This window comes from Elephantulus edwardii, unplaced genomic scaffold, assembly GCF_000299155.1.
Source record: "Elephantulus edwardii isolate Elephantulus edwardi_28Jun2011 unplaced genomic scaffold, EleEdw1.0 scaffold00065, whole genome shotgun sequence".
Classification (NCBI taxonomy): Eukaryota; Metazoa; Chordata; class Mammalia; order Macroscelidea; family Macroscelididae; genus Elephantulus; species Elephantulus edwardii.
This window is the reverse complement of record NW_006399815.1, coordinates 7,878,741-7,902,656: the sequence shown is the minus strand read 5'-3', so window position 1 is coordinate 7,902,656 and position 23,916 is coordinate 7,878,741. Positions and strand designations below refer to the sequence as shown.

Here is a 23,916-nt window from a genome sequence, read left to right as displayed (position 1 = left end):
GCTGTTGGTTTTGGTTTTTTTACCATAAAGGGACATGCTTGTGATCCAGGACCAAACATAAGTTCACATTGCTTGTTTATATCATATATCAATCCAGGAAGTTGTGATGGCAGATCAAATACTCTTCCACTGGGTTTGTCGAGGAGGCATTCCCCTTGACCAATACTTCATGAATGAAAAAAACAAAACATTGTGAATATAATGGAGGTATTTCAATACAGGATTTTTATCATAGTTTCTATATTTCTTCATGTTCAAGGAGAATTAACAATTATTTTCTACACAATTTAAAAACTAACATATTAAAAGGAGTAATGTTTTTCATTTAATAATACCCTCACAGTTTACAAAAGACTTTCTATTATTTTTATTTTACTTCATCTCTACAATTATGATATTTAAGGTTATAATTTTAAAAATAAATCAATCAATAAATTGTAAATAAACAAATTTAGGAAATATACATTCTTTTTTATCACACTTTTTTCCTCTACTTTGCTGGTCAATAATAATACTTCATTTATTGACCTAGTAGGTACTGAATTACCTAAAGGCACATGGTTCAAATCCACCAAATGCTCCAGAAAAGAAAGATGGGTAATCTTGTCCCCTGTGATTTACAGCACTTGGAAACTCATTAGAGGGTCAACTATAAGTCAGTTCCAACTTGGCAGCAATGAGCTTGAGGTGATTTTTTTTTGTTTTGCAATGTACAAGTTATCCAATGTGAAAATTGTTTAAAGTAATTCAGAAAGCATGTTAATGATTTCTAAATAATAGAATTTTAAGATTTATGTCATTCTCAATAAGAGGTCTCTCAAGAAAGAAGTAGAGCTAAGAGCTCTGGTTTTGAGACCTTGTCTATGGGTCTACCATTTGCTGGGCTGTATGAAACCAAATAAGTTATTTATTCTTCTTGAGTCTAAGTCTCCTTACCTTTGAAAACATAATGGCACTAACTTACAATATACTACTAAAATATATGATAAATAATATAAGTAGTTTATGTATATATCTTTCTCCTATTTTATCATGTAGTATCCAATATAAAAGGGAGCTCTGGTGAACTAGGGCAAAGAAACTGTGCTGCAATCCCAAAAGCACACAGTTCGAATCCACTAGCTGCACCGCAGAAGAAAGATAGGTAAACTCCTCCCATGCAATTCACTGTCCCTGAAAATCTGCTGGAGGGTCAGCTATGAGTCAGTTCCAACTGAAAGGCACATAACAACAATTTAATATAAAAGCAAGATGTAAAAAGTTTAATCATTTCAACTGAGTTGAAAGTAACAATTTGTTCTACTGAAATGATTCAAAAGTACTTCTGGGAAACATTTATTGACAAAAAAAATTAATTTTGACAACAAAATGAATATGTAACTTTTTTTTAAACTTTTTTTTATTAATTTAGTTTGTTTATTTTTCATTTCAATGAACATCTACAGAGATTTTGGAATTCCATTCATTCATTGTTGCACCCTTCTCCCTGCACAAACCCCTCCCCCCTTCCCCCCCATTTGCTCCTCTCCTTGAAAAGCAAAAGAAAAACTCCCTCATTGGTACACAATCCCCCCCCCCGCGCCTCCCCAAACCCCACCCCCTACCCCCAAATATAATCCACTCTGCAACCCTCATTGCATACTCCTACGATAAAAATAATGCCCTAAAATATAATACTTTTAGACTATTCTCTCCCCCATATGGGGGAATATGTAACTTTTAAAGTTTGTATTGAAGAAAATCATAATATCCCTTCCAAAAGAAGAATCATAACTACTGATATTTTTCATCAATTCCTCAGTAATTGAATAAAGCTACAATGCAATTGTATTACATATCAGCAACTATGCACTGTGTATTTTAATCAAGTTTCTTTAGACATTAATAACCACTGCTATTTATAAATATGGAGCTCTGATAATTAAGTGGTTAAATAATTTTACTACTAACCAGAATTTTGGTGGTTCAAACCCATTAGTTGCTCTGTAGGAGAGAAACAAATCATGTGCTTCCTTAAAGATTTACTGCCTTACTCTAGAAGTAGTTCAACTCTAATCTACAAGGTTGCTCTGAGTGAGTCGATTTGACAGCAAGGGATTTTGGGGGTGATGGGGAAAGATTAAAAATGTAGTATATATTTACGGTAATATATTCCAAAATATTTTTTTGGGGTTTTTTCTAGAGAAAGGAAACTAGAAATTTCTAATACTAAAATGAGAAGTAGGGAGCTCTGGGGGTCTTGTGGTAAAAAGCTGAGCTGCAGTCCCAAAGGCACGTGGTTCGAGGTCACTACCTGCTCTGTGGGAGGAGTATAGGTTATCTCCTCCCATGCAAATAATTGTCTCTGAAAACTCTCTGGAGTATCAGCTATGGATTGGTTCTTACTCGATGGAACACAACAATAACAAAAACAACAACAACAAAATGGCAAGCAGAATATACAGTTGGCAAAAAAAAGCATAGCATCATCATATTTATACAAAAAGACTATCTGGAAAGGATTTGAATTTGCCTCTTTGTTAAGTTTTAGTGAAAAAAACATGTTTTTACCCAAAATCATTTGGATAACAAGAGTTAGGAACTTGAGAATCTAAAGGCAGGGGGAATGACAAGGGAAGAAAATTTGGTTCAGACTCCAACTTAAGAGGTGGGAAGATTCTCCAAAGTGTTTGTACACCCACAGACTCTCATCCCTTTGCCTCTATCTTGCTTTTTGGGAACATCCCAACCTTTTAAAAAATGTATTATCTTGTAGCTTCTGCGAATTAAAAAATCCAGAAGGATATATATTGTACTTTTCATTAAGAGCTTTCCCTGTGAGGGAATCTTTCTTTTACTTTTGAAAGAGAGGAGCGAACTGGGGGGCAGGAGGAGAGGGCTGGGCAGGTAGAGAAGTGCAGCAATGAATGAATGGAAATCCAAATTCTTTGTAAATGTTCATTAAAATTATTAAAAAACAAACAAACAAACAAACAAAAACAAGCTTTCCCTGTAAGAGTTTTCATCATAATGAAGGGTCCAAGTAAAATAGCAATAATAAGGTCTGACTTTCTCCTCAAAAAAAAAAACACAAAAAACCAAAAACAACCCACCAAAACCAAAAAATACTGTAACAAAACTTTTTTTATACTTTGTAGAAGTTAAATAATATCTGTATAGTTCTTTTCTTCTTTTTTATTATCTATTTGTATAATAAAAGTAAACCTAAATGGAAAGACTAAATAAATAAATGAAACACCTTACAAAAGCACACAAATTTTCACCATTTAAATATTTTTAATTATTCAACTAAAATAATATACTTGAGACTTACTCTAGGAATTCAGTGATGTATTTCTGACTACATTTTGACCAGGTCCAAGGAAGTGTCTGGTAATTTAAGCTTGGGGCCATTACATGATACTCATCATTTATTACAATATCCTTACATTTAAAACTGTCATCGTGTGGAGCATTAAGCCTAAAAATAAAAACAATTATAATAGAACATTAAATTAGTAGGCAGAGTATGTAGATTGAAACTCAGATAATCTAGGTTTTTTCATAGTAACAGAATACTCCGCTATGACAGAATTTGTACTCTTGCTCCCTTCATGAAGCATTATGAAGATTATCATCCTGTTTAGGCGTATCTCACTTCTAAGAAATACTGCATTATAATTTTCAGTCAGCAGAATGGGGGGGGTGTAGCTTCTGGATACACAATCAGACTGTATGAATTTTAGCTTACCTCATCACAATATGAATATAACTTTCATGCTAAAACACTGCAAGTTTGAACATGCATATTCTTGTGTATGGAAAGATTAGTTAAAGGAGATACCACAGTAAATTCTAGGTCATTTACGACTGCTACAATATCAAAAGGAATTACTGAATTCCTAAATCATTCTAAACTGTGCATCTATTTTAAGTGAAACAGATTAATTAATGTTCTTGGTCTATCTATAATCAATAGGTAATGACTGACGGAACTAAAATAATAGAAATATTCCCAAATACAAGGAGTGAAACAATATTTAAAAAATTATCGGAATAGGGATGGACTTTATGGTCCAAGCATAAATTCAAGTGTAGAAGGTACTTTGCAACCACCTATTTCACCTTGCCTAAGGATATTTGTATTTAAGTCAGCCCTTTAATTAAACTACTTACCCATATCCTAGAGACATCAAAAGAGCTCTTACAAAGTAAATAAAAAATGTAATAAATGTCTAAGATGGCATTTTATTCAAGAGCAGTTTTCTATTAGTTAACAGTCTTAAAATCTAGCAATAGAGCCTCTTCAGTGTTGCTTCAATCCTTCAATTGCTCTTAGATATTCTTCCGATCCATTCCCCTCCTTTCAGCAAACAATACAACTGAGTATGTGGCTGATGGTGATCATTAACTTCAATCACACTAAAATAGACTTGAAGAGGCACTTGAGAAATGACTTCAAATTAGTCCATCTATCTGGTACACAAAACAACAACAATCTGTTCTGGTAGTGCCTCATGTATCGTCAGAAAAAGAAAATGAAAAAACAAGAGACACAAGTCTACAGTTTCAGTTCCATAATAGGAAATAAGAAAGGAGTCCTGTGATGGGTTGAACTGTGTCCCTCCAAAATGCAAGTGTGTAATGATACATAGAGAAAGTATGTAATTATCCTCCATAAACTGATAAATCAAATAATTATAAATGGATTAAAAGTGGAATTCAACATTTTTTGATGGCATCATGATCTTGGTCTGATGTAAGGAAAGTTTCCACTAGGCTGCTGTGGCCTTATTGTCTTTCACCTTACGAGACGTAAAAGGAGAAGGAAGCAACCAAAAGAGAATAGGGAGACAGGAGGGAGAGTTCAGTACTATCACAAAACATGCCAGCAGTGGGACACATCCTTTTAGACCCAGGTGTCTGCACTGGGAAGTTCTTTGACACCAGGGAAGGCAGGACAGTTGGAAATCTCCAAGGAATGCCTGACTTGAAGATGTTGGAAGGAAAAAGGACTTTCTCCCTGAACTGATAGAGAGAAAAGACATTCCCTTAGAGTTAGGACTCTAAACTTGTACTTTTACCCTCTTAAAACTGGGAAAGAATAAATTTCTATTTGTTAAAACTGTGCACCTGTGGTGTTTCTGTTATAGCATCACTAGACAAGAGTCCTGCACGTACAGCTGCAATCACTGTTTCACATAATTAGTTGGGGGTGTATTTCTGACTTTCCACAGGAGCTCCAAGAAAATAATGAGGAAATTATGGCCTCTGTTTTCAGAGCATAGAACCTCAGCAGAATGTTTAATAATGGAGGAACAGATAAGAAATACCCATTTTTAAATTAAAAAACTATGGAATAGAAGAGGTTAAACTTTAAAAACATGTTTTCATGAACATGGAATCTCCATGGGCCACATTCTTTGCTGAGGTTCCAGACTATAAAAGTAAGAAATGTGTGGGAATTGCAAGTATTAATTGGGAGAAACTAGAGCCTGTAGCCCCTGTCAGCCCTCCCATAGGATGGAAGAGGACAGTACCTGGTCATGGATAGGAAAACAAGGGATAGAGGCCAGAAGTGTTTTTCATGTAAACCAGAACAGTAAAAGAAATAAAAGAATTCCCAAGATCTAGTCCTTTGCTTAGTCTGTTGGTCTGACCTAACATAGATCAAAAATGAGCACAGTTAGCATTTCAGAATAAAAAGCACATGGATACTTTTTTTATAAATCAATGAAAATGCTGATTACTTGGTTAAAGATGGATTTTTAGGCATCTGTGCAATGACCCACCACAGGTACAATGCTGAGACCACAGAAACACTTACACGTGCCCAATTTCATGGGCGATGGTGAAGGCAGCGCTGAGTCCATTCTCCTCACTAATAGCGCAGCTCTGGAGAGGGTTGCACATGGTACCTACTTTTGCTAAACCTGAAAAATCAGTTTGTATGTGATCACAATGGGAAATAATGCCAAAATCTTAGTCAGAACAAAGGTTGTACATATTAATCATTGCCATTACTGTATATAATGAACAAAAGAGGTGGTCCTGAATTGTGAAAGCACATTTAATAAGATGAAAAGAAGATGAATGGAAAGGTTTGTCTACAGTTTTAACAAGGCTTTCTGTAAATTCTTGAACTCTTCTATGGAAGAAAATAATTCACAATTATTCACTTGCAAGCAACTTATGTGAACACAGGAAAAGCAAAAGAATTTATATTACAGAAAAGATAACATGTTTAGGCTACATTTGTATGAATAATAGAAAAGGGCAAAAATGTTTAAAATGAATGATTTTAAATAATTAAGAGAATAAGTAAGACAAAAACTAGTATGTAAAGAAACAGGAGGGCTAAAAGTCCACTTAAAAAAGAAAATAAGGCTTTGAACTTTTAAGCAATGTATAGACATTAAATCATCATAATAACAAAGTTAATATAAATATATGCTAAGTACATAATGCCTGATATTTAATAAACTACATATGTTTTTAAATACTACAGGAGTACATATATAACACAATAATTTTGTGAATACTTAAATTTGTATTCCAACTATGAAGACTGTATCATATATTATGATCCGTTCACTCCAACTGAAATAATAAGACACAACTGTACAGCCTAACTATCTAGTATGAATGGCCTTAGTACAAAAGATAGCAATCATTACAGATTACAGGGTATCAGAAAAATAGTATAGAATAGAAAACTCAAAATAAATATTTATTTAAATGACTTAGATTCTCTTATTAGGCAAGTCAGCATTTCTTTTTTTTCTAATTACACATATGTCACTGTTTTTGCTATGGTTATTCTTTGACAGTTGGTTATAAAAATATCTGCTCTCCAGTAAATACTATTTTCAAAACTATCATTTTTTCATGTATATAATGATCTTATACATAGTTATCATTCCTTATTACAAAAGTGGTTTGTTTGGTGGGTTTTGGTTGTTTTTTTGTTTTGTTTTGTTTTCATTCCAAAATCCCAGGACATAGAATAAATGCATCTGTATTAGCTACTGTGCTTTTGTCCTCTTCCAAAATGGAAGTCAACGTGAGGAATCTAAAATGGGTGGAAAAAAATTTAACAATTCATTTCCAGCACATTTCCAATGAAAAATAAAGATTTGTACTTTTTCTGTCCTCACTGTTAAAAAATCGGTCAAGCAAAATACTCTCCAAAAGAGCTTTGTATTAGTTATAATCAAGGAAGAAAGGAAGGGAGAAGAATTGTTTTACATCCCTCTGTAGGAAACATGAGGAAATCTATTTTCCTCCTGATTCTAAACTTAATGCTTGTATGTGCTAAATGAATTATATCATGAAAACTTTAATATCATGTATGTAAAAAGTATTATAAAAGTATTATATATTATTATTATTATCATTATTCCTTAATTTAACAATGTTAATAATACTGTCCTTTTATAATCTGTTTCTAGATGTCACTGTGATTTATTTTTGTTGTTGTTGTTAGGTGCTGTCTAGTCAAGTACCACTCATAGCAACCCTATAAAAAAAGATCTGAACCCTGTTCTATCCTGCGCCATCCTCACACTTCCTGACACAAGAGCCATTACAGCAGTCACCATGTCAATTCACCTAGTTGCAGATCTTCCTCTCCTTTGCATCTTATCCCTGTCAAGGAATAGCACTTCCCAGCAACATGCCCAAAGTACATGAGACGAGGCCTCATCACTCTTGCCTCCAAAAAGCACTCTAACTGTCCCCTCTCCAAGACATAGGTGTGGCTTAAAAATACAAAACACGTATGGGAACATGGAAGTGAAATCATCTATTTTTAAGTAAGCATCCAGAATACGTAACACTGAATAATAAGTGCTGTATAACGTGGGAGAGTCCAGAGAGCATAACTATCTCAGTGTCGTAAAGACAACACTGCATAAGACCATTATTGTAAAAATATAGGGATATCTAGTAAGATGTGTATAAATGTCCAAAAGGGGAAGGAGAAAAGAGAAGAGGGTGGAAAAGTGATAAAGGTAGAAATCCCTTGAATAACAGAGTTTATTGGGAAGATTGTGGGACAGGAAAGGAATGGGAAAGATTCAATAGGGACTTGAAAGTCTGGTATAATAATAAGCATTTTGTTGTTGTGTACCATCAAGTTGGAACCAACCCATAGATGACTCTCCAGTGGGTTTTCAGAGGCATTTAATCGCATGGGAGGAGACTGCCCCATCCTTCTCCCACAGAGCAGCTGGTGGTCTCGAACTTCCTGACAACATAGCTTTTTGCCACTAAACCACCAGAGCTTCCTAATTATGGTAAATGATTATATGGTTTATAGCGTATATGAATTATTGTATGAAAAACAATGTAAATGAGGAACTGTATAGAATACAAGCATATGAATGAAATACAATGCAAATTAATTACTGTATGAAAACCAATTTAATTACTGTATGAAAACCAATTTTTAAAAAGTAGTAAGATGTAGAAGGCTTATTCTAGCTAAAATTTATATTTACCTGCTTTTATCATTACAAAAATGTTCAACAGGGTAAGAGAAAATACAATTAACATAGAATATTCAAAAGAGTGTTAAAATTATAGATTGAGTAGAACTTAAAAAGCCACAAAACAATTGGCAGAGGAAGAATGGGAGATGTTATAAAAATTACATCAGCTGTTATCTACTTCTGTAATCATAGAAGATTACAATTTCTAAAAGGCCTTCCTAACACAGAGAAACTGTTGTTGTTGTTGTTGATTGCCTCCAAGTTGAGCATGACTCATAGCAACCCTATGCACTAACGGCCTGAAGCCCCTCTACAACTATGAACATTTATCAAAGTTCATAGAGTTTCTGGAGGCATGTTGTTTAGGAAGTGGATGCCAGTCCTGCTTCCAAACAGAGAAAACTAAGCCTTCATAAAACTGCCTGTTAAGGAGCATTGAACGCCTAACAATTTTTAAGAACTATCAAGGTTATACCTCAAAAATCTCTCAAGTTCTCCCTCTCTCTCTTTCTCACACACACACACACACACACACACACACACACAGAGCTCAAATCTAGTTGGCAATCAATGAATAAGAGGAAGATAAATTACTTAGCTGAAACATGCTAAAAACAGTGCTACGGTCCAGAGACGTAGAGCTTGCTAGATGAATTTTTACAGTGGCTCTGATGCTGAATGTTTGCCTTCTAGTAGAAACAACTGGAAATCTTCTCTGTGAGAAAGTGCATACTATTTGAACTGCAACCTCACCCTCAAATTTCACAAAGTAGTAGTCAGACCAAGATGGTCTTGCAGGTTGGCTATCTTGAATACTCGCTAATATTCACTCATTAGAATGTCAGCATTAGAATTTCAGCACTGAAAAATGTATGAGCTAAAACTACATGCAAAAAGAGACGAATCTTAGAAATACAGAAATAGAATACTAAGAAAACCATGGGAAACTAAGAATGTGTATAGAATTCAAAGAGAACATGCACATCCTAAATAAGCACATCTTATTTAGGAACATGTGTGCATACACATCTTAAGAAGGAGAAAAGAAGGGGCAAATATAAAAATTAGGATATTGGCAATCTTTTGAGGAAAAGCAGGGAAAAAATAAAGATACGAACACAGGCCACATAATATTACCAATGCTAAGCACAAGCCATAAGCCATATAGCAATGTTGATGGTGAGTAAATCCCATACAGCAATGATGAACAAAGGTTTAGTTAATCTGCTCATAGACAGCCAAAGTCAGTAAAATTGAAAAGGGGGAAAAAAAATCTTTAAAAGAACATTCTGAAGATTTCAGTAAGCAGTGAGAAAAGCTTAATTTAACTAGCAAAATAACTTACCTAGTGTGTCACAACGGTCTCTCTCTGCACAAATGTCTTCCCTAAAAAAACCAAAGATTTCTTTTGAAGCATTTTTAGAAAATAGTTTCACAATATGTCAGAGATTTTTTTAAAACCTCTCACTATGACAATTCGCAACCATTATCACAAATCAGCACCCAAATTCCAAGTTCTTATTAAATTACTTAAGAAGATTAAAGTAGAATTATGAAGCACTTGTGTATATCAGTTAGTAATAACTGTTATACAGGTACTACTCTTGTAAACAGTTGAAATTTAAGTAACTTGTTGATGTTGTTGTTGTTGTTGCTATGTGCTGTTGAGTCACTTGCAACTCATAGAGGCCCTATGTTCAACAGCTGTGAACCCTTCTCTATCCTGTGCTAAACTTATTGTCTTTGACACACCTACCCTCATTAGCAAAGTCACTGAATCAATCCATGTCATTGAGGGTCTTCCTCTCTTGTGCCATCTCTCTGCCCTTCCAAGCATGATGTCCCTCTCCTAGCAACAACTGGTCCTTCCTAGCAACAGGTCCAAAGTATGTCAGAAGAACCTCAGAATCCTTGCCTCCAAGAAGCAGCCTGGTTTCACCCTCTCTAGGATGAACCTGTTTGTTCTTTTGGCATTCCAGGGTATATTCAATACTCTTCTCCAACAACACAGCTCAAAGGCATCAATTTTCTTTGTGTATTATGCTTGTCTCTACCACTAATTACACGGTATATGTAAAACTGCAATTTTTGTTGTTGTTTTTGGGGTTTTGGGGTGGGTTTTTTTTTGTTTGCTTACAAAGTTCAAAAGTTTATAAACATTGTGCTTCACTCTATTCTTCATTCACATTGTGTTTCATACAGTCTGAATTATGTTTTATAAAATCAATCACATTAGACCTTTTCACTTGGATCCTTCCCATTTCGTTCTTCTGCCTCCCTCCACCCACCAAACTGTGCAAATCTGTGGTTTTACTCCTACTCTTGCTCGGCCGTCAGCTCCCACTCCTTCATTCCTTGAGCCCCCATACATATTTTACTAGTTATCCTTATATTTTTTATACTAAAGGTCTTATACAACATTTTTCTTGAACATCTAATGCTATTATAAGCCTGGCCTATTCTCCTTTCTGATAAACAATGTTCTCAGACTTTACTGAGTTCTTTAATATTACTATTATGATTATCGCTTCTACATTGACTAGTTCTTGACCATTCGATTTTATTTCTATTTCCTTTTACTCTCTTTTCAAAGCCACTGGACCTCCTATCTTAGCCCATTACATCCAATATTTGCTGCTTGGACTCTAACCCAGAGTAAAATCAAGGCTGGTGATGTACTACTATCTCCAAAATCAAGGCAACTGTAGCTTGGAAAAAGATAAAACAGATCAACTCTATTTTAGCTATTCTTTGTCTCAGAACTCTAGAAACCTGATATTTCTCTGAGGTTGATGTTGAAATGAAGGATTTATTTACTTTTTGGTCAAATGAAAAGAAACAAACTAGATAGAAATATTTATGCAACACCAGCATTGCATGATACAAATGTCTGAATCAACAATGTAGATTCGTGTTTGTAAAATATATATTTTACTGTAACAGAAACTGCTTTCAGATAAAGAGTCAGGGTTAAGAATAATCATACGAAAAACAGTCCGGAAATTAAGTCCTACATTGAACACGAAAATAAAGAACATCTTTTAAAAAGTAATCTACAAAATATGCAACCAAAGATCTCAAGAGCTCTTCTTTCCAAGTCATTGGAAGATCTAGTGGGGAATGATCAAAATCTGCTCTTGTTCATTTCCAGGCATTATTGCTGATTCTCTTATCTATCACTAACATGGTAGAAAGATTAATTTGCTTACTAACTTCCTTGCAACCTGACACTGCTACCAAAAGTATTAATAGGATATTTCCATGTATTGTAGTTATGTAACAAGTAGCATTAATGGCCAAGCAAGAAAGGAAAGGCAAATAAACGTAGTTAGAAGGATAATTTCTAGAACTATATACCTTGTGATAAGAAGAGCAGTATCATGGTGGGAAGGGTGAGCATCATCAAGAACATTCTGATTTCGTTGCCATAAACAAAAGTTGTGCAAAGTGGCAGTTGCATCACTATTGATTACTGGTCCATTCTAAACAACAACAACAAAAAGCAATTCAATACTATGTCAAAAAACCCACAGACTCTTTTCCTTTCAAATTTCTCAACATCAGTACAGTTTATCAAATGGTATGTTTATAGACAAATGAAGTGACATCATCTCTTCTTCATATATTTACTCACATATTTCAACAATACCTAAACATTACAATCAAGACTGACCTCTGTTTGGATATTCTTAATGTAACCATCCAAAATTTAAGACTAACAATATTTTTAAAACTGCACAGTTCAAACCCTTCAACCCTAGGATTATAAAATCAAATACTCAAATGCTTTTAACCATTAATTGTGATTATCATTTTTTGTACTTTCTACCAATAATCATTGTTGTCATTCACTTTTAGATACTTCTATTTTATTTCTATAATAAAAGAAAATCTTGTTCCTTCTCAAACCAAGTCATTTAAAATAAATTTCAAAACATGCTTTCTTAACAAGCAGTGTGTTACTGTGCTTTGGTAGGCTGTTCAATGTGACTTTTCTAGCCTTTGGCTTTTGCTTTCAACTACATGGCTGAGTGTTTGCTGTTAGGTACCACTGAGTTGAATATGATTCATAGCAACTCCATAAAGAACAGATCTGAACCCTGTCTCATCCAGTGCCATTGTCACCATCTCTGACATATCTGAGCCCATTGCTCCAGTAACTTAACTGTATCAATCTATCTAGCTGAGGGTCTGCTTCTCTTTTGCCCACATGCCATCTTCCCAAGCATGATGGCCCTTTCTAAGGAATAATCTCTCCTAGAAACATGTCCAAAGTAAGCAAGACAAAGCTTCATCATCTTTCCATCCAAGGAGCACGCTGCCTTTTTCCAAGACGTAGATGCTTGATTTTTAGGCAGTCCATAGGACATTCAGTACTCTTCTCCAACACCACAGTTCAAAAGAATCTTCTGTAATCCTTATCCACTGTACAACTCTCAGATGCATAGCAAGTTACCAAAAAGACCATGGCCTGAACAAGGTAGATCTTATGTTGCTAATACTGTTAAGATATATAAGACCTTTTTGGAAAGGAGCATGCAAATAAGGTAAATAAGGTATGTAGGATACTAATGAGGGGATTGGTTAGTTCTGACATATCACCAGGCTTACATTGAGCAGGTGAAGAGGCAGAAAATGAGAACCTTATTACTATTAACAAAGAAGCAGCAGAGAGTGCCGGGTGTCCTGTGGGCCAGGAATTCCTTCAGAAGACCACGACTGACTCAGACCAGAGCAGGCCAGACCAGACCAGCAGCAACAGCTGAGGTGGTTCAGAACCAGAGGAGGGTATGAGACCAGCCCACTTACACTAAAACTGTTGCCACAAGGACCCAGAGTCCAGCAACCTAGCCTAGGCTTACTGACAAGAGTACTGAGGAGGGAGTGTATACATAAGTGGCAAAACTAAAAGAACCTGCAGGAGCTCTAGTGGTCTCATTTAAGGAGGTACCAATCCAAAGGTAGGCAGTTGGTATTTACCAGCTGCTCCAGGGAGAAAGAATGGCAATCTCCTCCCATGCAATTTATAGCCTTTGAAAACCCCTTGGAGGGGTTATCACTGATTTCAACTGTACAGCACATAACAACATTACAAAAACTTAGTAACAGTTTTTGAAGTGCAATGCAGGGCCTAGGGGCAAAAGTGCAAAGATCATAGGTAAGCCAGCCTGAGAACATGCCTGAGAAGAAGCTAGAAGCTGTCCTGAGTGAAGAATTGTTTCCTGGGGGCTACCAACCTGAATTGTAAAATCTTAAACTTCCCTAGGAAAAACTCCATAATCATAAGTATTGATTGTGAGTTCTGCAGGGCCACTGTGATGGATTAGTGAACCAAGTAGCAGCAAATGTAAAGATTATTAAAGAAAGCAATGGGAGACAACGGGTGCTAGAATTGATAAAAGAAGCAGGAACATATGGTCATGCCTGGCCTCATGGGATTTAGCTTTACGTTGTTGATGTTTTGATGGAAATTCTTCCCTCTTCTATAGTGAAGATCAGACACCACTGCCTGTACTGTTTTATACAGTTATCTAAATATATTACTACTGTAACCCTACCACAACTAAAATTGCTAATTTTAGAGATGCCTCTTACCTGTTCATCGTGGAGTATAACTACTTTTACAACAGCTATATTTATAAGATTTCCAATACTTGAATCCTTGTAAATGGATGCAACCTGCAAAGAAAAGAAGTACAGGATTATATATCTGGAGTGATTATTTCTTTTCAAACATTAATTAGAACTGTTACTCAAACATAAGTTCTCTAACTTAGCTGCACATGGGAATTTACTGATTATTTTTACTACTGATACTCAGGGTGCTTGCTTAAACAATAAGATGAACTTTGGATGTGGAATATAGGCCCAGTATTTTTTCCAAAAATATTCAAGTATTTCAAACAATACCAATGTAAAGTCAAGTGTGAGCACATGCACCCTAGACTACTTCTCAAGACTGCTCCATGAACTAGCAGCACCCATATCACCTGGATCAGATTGGCAATTGTAACTATGACTCACATTTTAGTAAGATCCCCTAAGTGATTTAAATGCGGAAGAGTATACAAAGGAGCTCGGATGGCCTAGTCTGTAGGAAATTGCACTGTTAACTCAAAGCTCATGTCTCTACAGCAGCAGCTCTATAAGAGAAAGATAGGTAACAACCTCCCATGAGCCTTATAGCTGCAGAAACCCAATAGAATACCAACTATAAGCTGATTTCAATTTGATGTCAATGAATGAATGAAACATATGCAGTTTATAATTTGCTACAGAAAACAGCAGCAGAACCACCATTCCATCAGCCAATGCTGCTTCAAAGTCTAATCGGATTGTTGTGAACTACCACTCACTTCAGAGTCAAAGACATCTCTAAAACTGCTGACACAACAAGACGAGCATAGACAAAAATACAGGTTCCGGTACCTTTACTACTGTTTCAGTGGTAAAGTCACAGATAAAAATAAATAAACAAATAAAGTCACAAATGCAAAGCTTATCCCTACCTGGAGTGATGTCTCACCCTGGTGGTAGCATTAGTTTTGGCAAGAGTGGTGATAGATCAAGGGAGTTTGACAGGAACTTCAATTTAAAAATGGGCAAATGATTGGCAAATGATTGGCAGTTTCAAGGAAGTCTTTTAGCACTACCCTATACATCATCCACTTCAAATGGGGAACTATGAGAACTTACAGTTCAATTTATAAATATTTCTCTTTACCTGTGGCTTTTTCTAAAATGTCTACTGGAGAAAACAAAGTATTCTCCTATATGTTACTTCAGAGTTAGCCTTTGATCTTGGGAATTTAAAATAGATGCTTTTCTAAGTCAAATTACAAGGTAGAGTAAATAATGCATCACCAATGTATGAGCAAAGGCTCTTTTCCCTCTGAAAATGAAAAACAGTTGTGAATACTTCTGTGCTGCAGAATCTGAATGCCAAGTACTCCCCAGAGAAAAGAGCTTAAACATTATGAGGCTCCTAAATGGCTAATTACCATACTTAGATCCCAATGATATGAAGTACACGATGATAAGATGAGTGTTATTAGCTATAAAGTATAACCACAAATGCTCAAAACCACAAACATATTTAGAGCTTCAGAAGGAAACAGATGTTATAACTTTATTGAAAAAGTGATCATTAGCTGGAATTTGGAAACATATTACTGGTGTTTTGAAAGAATATGTTGAAGTATATTCTCAAAACATTGATTGCCCTCCAGTCCGAACTGACTCATAGCTGACCCTCCCGTGGGTTTTCAGAGACTATAAATTGCAAAGGAGGAGCACATGGTAGATTTGAACCACCTCCCTTTGAATTGGCCACACAGCTCATTCACTAGGTCACCGGAGCTCTCCTTAAAAATATATCATTCTCATCCACTTCCATGATAGCTTGCCTCTGGAAACCCTACGAACCTGGAGAGAGAATGAAAGGCACCCAAGCGTCTAGGACTCTCCTTCTTAGGGTCAGTATGAGTCGCCTGTGACTCGACGGCACTTAACAACAACATTGTTTTTACCTACTGAAAAAAAAATATCATTCTGTTCATATACTGTGCCCATTTTTCAATTGGATTATTCTCCTTTATCTTGTTGTGGTGCTCGAGTATTTTATAAATTCTAGATATAAGTCCCTTGTCTGACATGTCATTACCAAAAACTTTTTCCCAGTCTGTGGCTTCCCTTTTTACCCTGTTAGAGAAGTTTCTGGATGCGCACAGGGATTTGATTCTTAGAAGGTCCCATTCATCTATTTTATCTTCTCCTGGTTGTAAATTTTTCAGAACACCAAAGAAGATATTCAGATGGCCAACAAGCACATGAAGAAATGTTCAAAATCCCTAGCTCTGAGAGAGATGCAAATCAAGACAACCATGAGATACCATCTCACTCCAGTTAAGACTAGCAAAATTTAACAGAACAGCAAGCAACAAATGCTGGCGAGGTTGTGGAGAGACTGGAACCCTTATTCACTGTTGTTGGGAGTGTAAAATGGTGCAACCACTGTGGAAAGCATTGTGGCGCTTTCTCAAAAAGTTGCAAATAAAGATACCATTTGACCCAGCAATTCCACTACTGGGAATATACCCTAAAAAGACCATAAATGACATCCAAGTAGATATATGCATACCCATGTTTATTGCGGCTTTGTTTACAATAGCAAGGAATTGGAAACAACCTAAATTCCCATCAACAAACGAATGGGTAGAGAAGCTGTGGTATATTCGCACAATGGAATACTATGCTGCATTGAAAAACAAGGAACTCATGCAATATTATTCAAAATGGGTGACCCTGGAGGACATTATGCTGAGTGAGGTATCTCAGTCACAAAGGGACAAATGCTATATGGTGCCACTGTTGTAGAATGAGGCTGGCATTGGAGTGGGGGTAAGACTGAGAAAAACTGGATGAAATATGTTTACCGCATTGAAGTCTATGGGGGAGAGAATAGTCTAAAAGTATTATATTTTCGGGCAATATTTTTATCGTAGGAGTACGTAATGAGGGTTGCAGAGTGGATTATATTTGGGGAGTTTTTCTTTTGCTTTTCAAGGAGAGGAGCAAATGGGGGGGGTGGTGCGAGCAGAAGAGTGCAACAATGAATGAAGGGAATTCCAAAATCTCTGTAGAGGTTCACTGAAATGAAAAATAAACAAACTAAATTAAATTTAAAAAAATGCTAAAAAATATTCTACCAAGAATTAGATAAAATTAAAATTGGTTACAGTGAAACCTGTGAGAACTGTGACAAGATGACAAGACTGATAGTTTCCAACTCTGACAGATTCTTACCCTACACAGACTCCAGCTTTTGCTGTTTTACTGTATAAATCATAGCCATTACATTAAGCAGACTGAGTTTCAATAACAGTTATCTGACTTCTACAGGAATTAAATAAATTAATGTAAAAAAGCATTTCAAATAAAGTCCAGGTCTTAAGAGGTAATTATATCCATTATTATTGATACAGGCAGGTCTGACTCACAGTGACCCTACAGAAAAACAAAGCTGAACTGCCCCAAAGGATTTCCAAGAGTGAAATACTCCAAGAGCAGAATGCTACATCTTTCTCCTTTGGAGCAGCTGGTGTGTTTGAACTGATCAATTTTTAATTAGCAACTGAGCATTTAACCACTTTGCCACCAGGCTCCTTAAGTCAATCATAATAGCCATTATTATTAATATTGTGACTTATTAGGGAGAATTATACCTTCAAAACCCCAATAGAGGGTCAGCTATCAATCAATTCAAAATTGATGGCAATGAGTTTGAAGGTTTTTTTGGTTTTGGTTTTGTTTTTGAATATTCTATTCCATAGAACGTATCATGGAAAATGTTTTTCTGAATTTGCAAAATATCTTCCTGTTCCATCACACACTATTTTTATATTGTTGTATGAAAAATTTTGCAGTTTGGAATGCTATGACCATTACTCACGTGAAAAGTCAAATTGACACTGAAGAAAAGTAAAACAAGTCCACAAGACCAAGTCTATTCTTGAGTCTATTCTACCTGAATTTAAAAAGCATCAAGAATAGGTTTGAGGTACTGAACACTAATGATAGAGGAACATCAAGAATATCATCCAGGAAGGAAGCAAAAAGTTGTTACAAAGACAGTGGAGAAATAAAATACCAAAATGTGTGTCTGAAAATGGCACTTGAACAAAAAGAGGTAAAAACAAAAGAAATGCTGAATAAAAGAGATGAACAAATTTCAAAAGGAAGTTTGAGAAGACAAAGCAAAGTTTTACAGTAAAATATGCAGAGTTGGAGATAGAAAATAAAAAAAGGGAAGAATTCACTCAGCATTTTCAAGCTGAAAGAACTGAAGAGAAATCCAATGTTTGAGTTGCTACACTGAAGGATGATATGAGTAAAATCTTGAATGATCAAGAAAGCATCAGAAAGAAGATGGAAGGAATACATAGAATCACCGTAGAAAAAGAATTGGTAGTTTGAGAAAGTGCTTCCTATAACAGTAGATATATGTTTTCACAAACAAGACTAGTTCTTTAGGATTATATATTAATCCTTAAATTTACTTTATAGTAGTCACATTATTTGTCACAAACTTAATACACAATAGAGTATGAAGGTCTTTAATACATAGTAAATATTTTCAGAGTTAAACTAGAACTGCTGTTGTTGTTGTTATGTTAGAACCAACTTATACCTGATCTTCCAAGAGGTTTTCAGAGAATATAAATTGCACATACAGGAGGTGATTGTTCATCTTTCTCTGAGTCACTGGTGGACTCAAACTGCTTTTAGGTTGACAGTAGACCACTGTTGTTGTTATGTGCTGTCAGGTAGACCATGACTCATAGTGATTCTATGAACAATGGCTCTGAACCTTTGCCATATCCTGAGCAAACATTACCATCTCCAACACATCAGACCTCTACAGCTCCCCAAGTTATAAGGAAATAAAAAAGGAATAAAATAATTGCTCTAGGTCATATATATTTGGGTTGTGTAATAACATATCAAAGTGCCATTTTAATGTGTCATCTAAATGTTTTAAGGATAAAAGCAATAAAATATCAGCTAGTCAACTATCTCTGTTTATTTGATAAATTTACCTCATTATATACACTCACTGTACACTATCTCCTCCCAGGTGATTACGTGCCTATGAAAATCCCCTGGAGGGTCAGCTGTGAGTCAGCTACGGGTTGGTTCAAACTCAACAGTATGCAACAACAACAATACACTACAAGGGAGCTCTGGTAGCCTAGTGGTAAGAGGCTGTGTGCTGCAATCTCAAAGGCACATGGTTTGACTCCACTAGCTGCTCTACGGGAGAAAGATGGGCAATCTCCTTCCATGCCAATAACTGCCTCTGAAAACCTGCCAAGGGGTCAGCTATGGGTTGGTTTCGACAACAACAACATACACTACTATCTGAATTGAATTGTGTTTCCCTAAAAACTCCTGTCTGAAATGTACTATGGAAGTTATGTAATGATCTCCCAGTATCTGATAAACCAATCTGCTGTAAAAGGATTAAGGGTAGAATGCAATATCCCTCAATCTCATTACATTCTGATCAGATGTAAGGCACATTTCCCTGGGGTGTAGCCTGTCTTATCTTTTATCTAATACAATAAAAAGGCAAGAAAGGTAAGAGCAAGCCAACAGCAAGACCTCAGTATCACCAAGAAGGGATCACCAGGACTGGAATGTTTCTGTCTGGACTCTCTTGTCCCTGTGCTGTAAAGTTCCCCAACAGAGGGAAAGACCAAGACAAGACTTGGAAACTCCCTTAGAATGCTGGGCCTACAGATAGAGAAGCAAAGAAGCATTTTTCTGAAGAATCAACAGAAAGAGGAAGGCTTCCCCTAGAGTCAGCACCCTGAATTGGGATTTCCAGCCTCCCAGACAGTAAGAGAATAAATTTCTATTTGCTAAAGGCGCCCACTTGTAGTATTTCCACCATGGGGTTGTTCCTCACTGAGATTATCCAACTATGTTTACATGTATTGCGGTGTTGGTGAAAGTACTGAATATCCCACAGACTGCCACAGAGCAAATAAATCTGTCTTGAGAGAAGTGCAGCCAGGCTCCTTAGAGACAAGGATGGTGAAACTTTATCTTCCTACTTTCAGTATGTTGTCAGAAAGGGCCAGTCTTTGGAAAAAAAAAAGAAATTATGCTGGGAAAGGTAGAGAGACAGGGTCAGCAAAAGAGGGAAACACCTCTAAAGAGATGGAATGACACGGTAATTACAACAATGGGTTTTAACATGACAGGATCACAAGGAGGACACAAGGTAGAGCCAAGCTCAGAACTGTTTTTCACAGGGCCATTTTGAGTTGTAGTCTGTTTAGACAGCACCTTACAACAACAACAAAATAATTCCCTGAAAATGTTCCCGAAAATAATAGTTGCCTAAAAAAAAAAAAATAATAATTAAGTGACAAATTCTTTCTCTACCACAGCACTTAGACATTTATTAGGTTACCGAAAACAAAGAAAGAGCTTGAGAAGGTAGTAAAATTCTTCACTTAATTGTAAACAACCTTCTCTCCAAGTCGTATGTAATACCTCTTTACTCACTGTTCACAGCATACAGCCATTTCCTCACTATATCTAGAGCTTAATACACAAAAGCACTTTATTCAAGTTTAAATCATATTTTCTTGACTTTTTCTTATATTATCCAATAACAGTATTGAACAGTATTGTGTGCTTCAATAAATAAACTTCTTGTCTGCTTATAAATTGGTGGAGGGAAGAAGAGGGTGGAAATACAAAACCCGAAATATTCCATTTCTGAACCAACTCACAGCTGACCTGTTTGTTGTTTCCCAACTTTGGCAGGATCTTCTCCTTGTGAATGGAAATTTACCGTAATTAGCTACCTGCCTCTACAAGCTTCTCTTGTTCGACTAAAATCTACTCTTTTTATAATGGGACTAGAAATATAAGAAACAACACGAACAAGCATTGGTTTGTTGGTAAGTACTCTCTGAAGCAAATTTGCTTTCCATAAAGCCAAAAGGTCTGTTTTGTCTGCACAGAGCTCTGGGTATTAACTCTGCATTTAAACTTCCCACATATACTTCAAGACATGTGACAATGACCTTCCAACAGTAATGGCACTGATTTATTTTTCTCCAAAGTATATTTCTGTGGAGTGAGAGATGGCAATAAATATTATTTGCTCTCCCAAATACCTCAGGAATCAACATTCAACTTATCTGTCATTTACCAGGCTTCAATAAAACTGTAAAACTTACAAAATTTTTCTTTGATCTCTTCCAAATTTTTTTTCTATAATTATATTTTATTAATTTTCATAAACATTTACAGAGATTTTGGGCTTCCACTCATTCATTGTTGCACTATTCTCTCTACCCTCCTCCCAGTTTGTTCTTGTCCAAATGCCACAGTGCTTGTCAAAGCCAGTTCTGATTAATCTTCTTTGTCAGTGTATCCTTTGCCATTCCCTATCACTCCTCCCTGAGAGAGACTTCACCCTGAGTCATAAGGAAAAGGGGACGGCGTATTCTCTTAGCTACTTCCTGCTGAAAAGGGACGCTGTGGGTTTCAGGGTGAAGATCTTCTCTCACTACTCTAAAGGGCCCCTTTGGCAGTAGGAAACACATAGACTATTATGGAGATTGATTTTGGAATTCAGATGCACTCTTATTGATTGTGCTTGGCTGTACATGTACATATCCTTGAAGATGTATCATGGGGGTGTTGCAACCTAGAAGACACAAATTTGACTAACAAGTTATAAGTACATGAGTCCAAAAATTATGGAAAAGTAAAAGAAAAGATTCTTTCATTGTTTTACAAACCCTCCCCCAGGTCCCCTCCACCATGCAGCCCTCGCTCTAGTCTCCTGTGATGACAGAAATACCCAGTTACATCTCTCTTTTAAACGGTTCTCTCCCTCCTCTGTTTCAGTGCAATATACATTATTGAACCCATCTTACTCAGTCTCTCCCCAACCCCAAGGACAGTCCCATTCTACAACAGTGGCATCATGTAATATTTGTCCTTTTGTGACTGGGATATTTCACTCAGCATAATGTTCTCCAGAGTCAACCATTTTGAATAATATTGCATGAGTTCTATCTGTCATTTACCAGGCTTCAATAAAACTGTAAAACTTACAAAATTTTTCTTTAATCTCTTCCAAATTTTTAAAATGTCATTTCCTTCAACTATTTTTAATTGCAACATTTACTCCACAGTGCTCCATATAGTTAATACCAGAGACTGGCATTCTCCACTTCAATGTTCTCATTTGTATCTCTTCCTAATGAACCAGACAGACACAACTAAATAATTATATCATTCTTTTTGGGGTCACCAAAAGTTAGAATCAACTCAATGGCAATTTTATTTTGTGTATAGATATATCCTGATCAACTTTTCTTTTCCTAAGCAGAAGTATGATGTAGGAATAGAAGTATCTCCAGACAAGAGTTTTTCTGAGTAACCTGTATCTGTATAAATGTTGCAAGCAATATGTGCTCTAAAGGCCTGTGAGAAGCTCCAAGGTGCCACTGGAGAAGTGGTGCTTTTCAAGAGACCTAGAATTTAGGTCCTTGGATAGTAACAGCTCCTTGGCAGCAGTAAGTATTAAAATCATGTCAAGGCCTCTTGAGGCTTCTATGAGTTTCGATCCCAAATTCACCAAGCCATTCTAATTAGTATCTTATCATTTTATTATCACAAATGTATTTTTAAAGTAAAGGATCATGTGTCTCAATTACTGATTTGGACAAATGTGTAGTCTTAGATAGCACCTTGCTGAGCCCTCAGGACGCTATCATTTTCTTCCCTGTCACTAGGGGGCAGAAGCCATTCATGTGAGAAACTCAAGGATAGATTTCAAGGATATTAAATTGTTTTAGAAAACTGCCAACTAAAAGAATGAGATATTAATTGTATATTCATTTATTTAACCTAAGTTCCAGTAAAATTTTATTTTTTCTTTTATTCTCATATATAGTTCTTTTGGGGGGAGTCATGTTTTATTTCAATATGACAAGGTTAATAACTATTTTAGGAAATAGAAAAGCTATGTTTACTTACAATTGCCATCAGAGTTAGTATGTAGTGTTGTAAATTCTGTCCATGATAGCGAAGCATTTTCATATCAGCTGCAACCATAACTTCCACATATCTTGGATGTGATAAGAACCGTTTTCTCCTGGAATGTAATTGACTTCTTTCATTTTTCTGTGATACATTTTTTTGAGGGTATTGTAAAACTATTTTCTTTTTGGTATTAAGATCTTCATTAGTGTTGCTATCGTTACCAAAGGGTAAAGTGGTTTGCTTTATTTGACTCTCTAGGAAGAAAAGAAAAATAAAATAAAATGTAGAGCCATTAAACCGGATGTGACCACAAATTCTTAAGAAAACCGAATAGTGAAAAATATTTAATACTTACATATCTGCTTCCAGTATGAATCAATAAAAGGATAAAAAGAAATTATTATTCAAAACGGGATTGTACATTATCATGAGTATTATTATTCATGGTAATTAAAAGCTTATAAGATGTTTATATTTTTAGAGACTGCACTTCCAAAATTATATCTGAGTCTTATTTTAACAAGCATAACTACTTAACTATTAAGCTGAAACCAAAATAGAAATCAAAAATTAGTCAAGAAATCCCTATGCTCTTTAAGCATGTAAATTAAAGCCTTAGGATTAAACTTATTATCAAATAGTGATATTTGGTCATGAAAAAATGAAAATATCATACAATATAAACCAAAGCCAATTTGTTGTTAAGCAACAAGTGAAAAGCATAAATACTACTATAAGACCAACTCACTTTAAAATCAGTGGCTTTTCAAATCAAGAAAAAACAAATTGTTGACATATAATTTTATAATGACTTTTATTATGCTGTTTTTACATATCAATACCCCAATTATAGTCACTGAGCATTAGA

The 23,916-nt window shown here is 35.7% G+C and overlaps 1 protein-coding gene across 1 annotated transcript in view; it reads right to left on the bottom strand.

Annotated features, from left to right (window-relative positions):
* LOC102857539 (A disintegrin and metalloproteinase with thrombospondin motifs 20-like) overlaps positions 1 to 23,916 on the bottom strand; it is a 280,569-nt gene that overhangs the window by 195,464 nt on the left and 61,189 nt on the right. The window contains exons 4-10 of the mRNA XM_006888233.1: positions 23,043 to 23,302; positions 14,067 to 14,150; positions 11,829 to 11,953; positions 9,817 to 9,857; positions 5,807 to 5,912; positions 3,314 to 3,460; positions 24 to 165 (exon numbers count right to left, since the gene is read on the bottom strand). Coding sequence (XP_006888295.1) covers positions 24 to 165; positions 3,314 to 3,460; positions 5,807 to 5,912; positions 9,817 to 9,857; positions 11,829 to 11,953; positions 14,067 to 14,150; positions 23,043 to 23,302 — 905 coding nt within the window. The remainder of the gene's footprint in view (positions 1 to 23; positions 166 to 3,313; positions 3,461 to 5,806; positions 5,913 to 9,816; positions 9,858 to 11,828; positions 11,954 to 14,066; positions 14,151 to 23,042; positions 23,303 to 23,916) is intronic.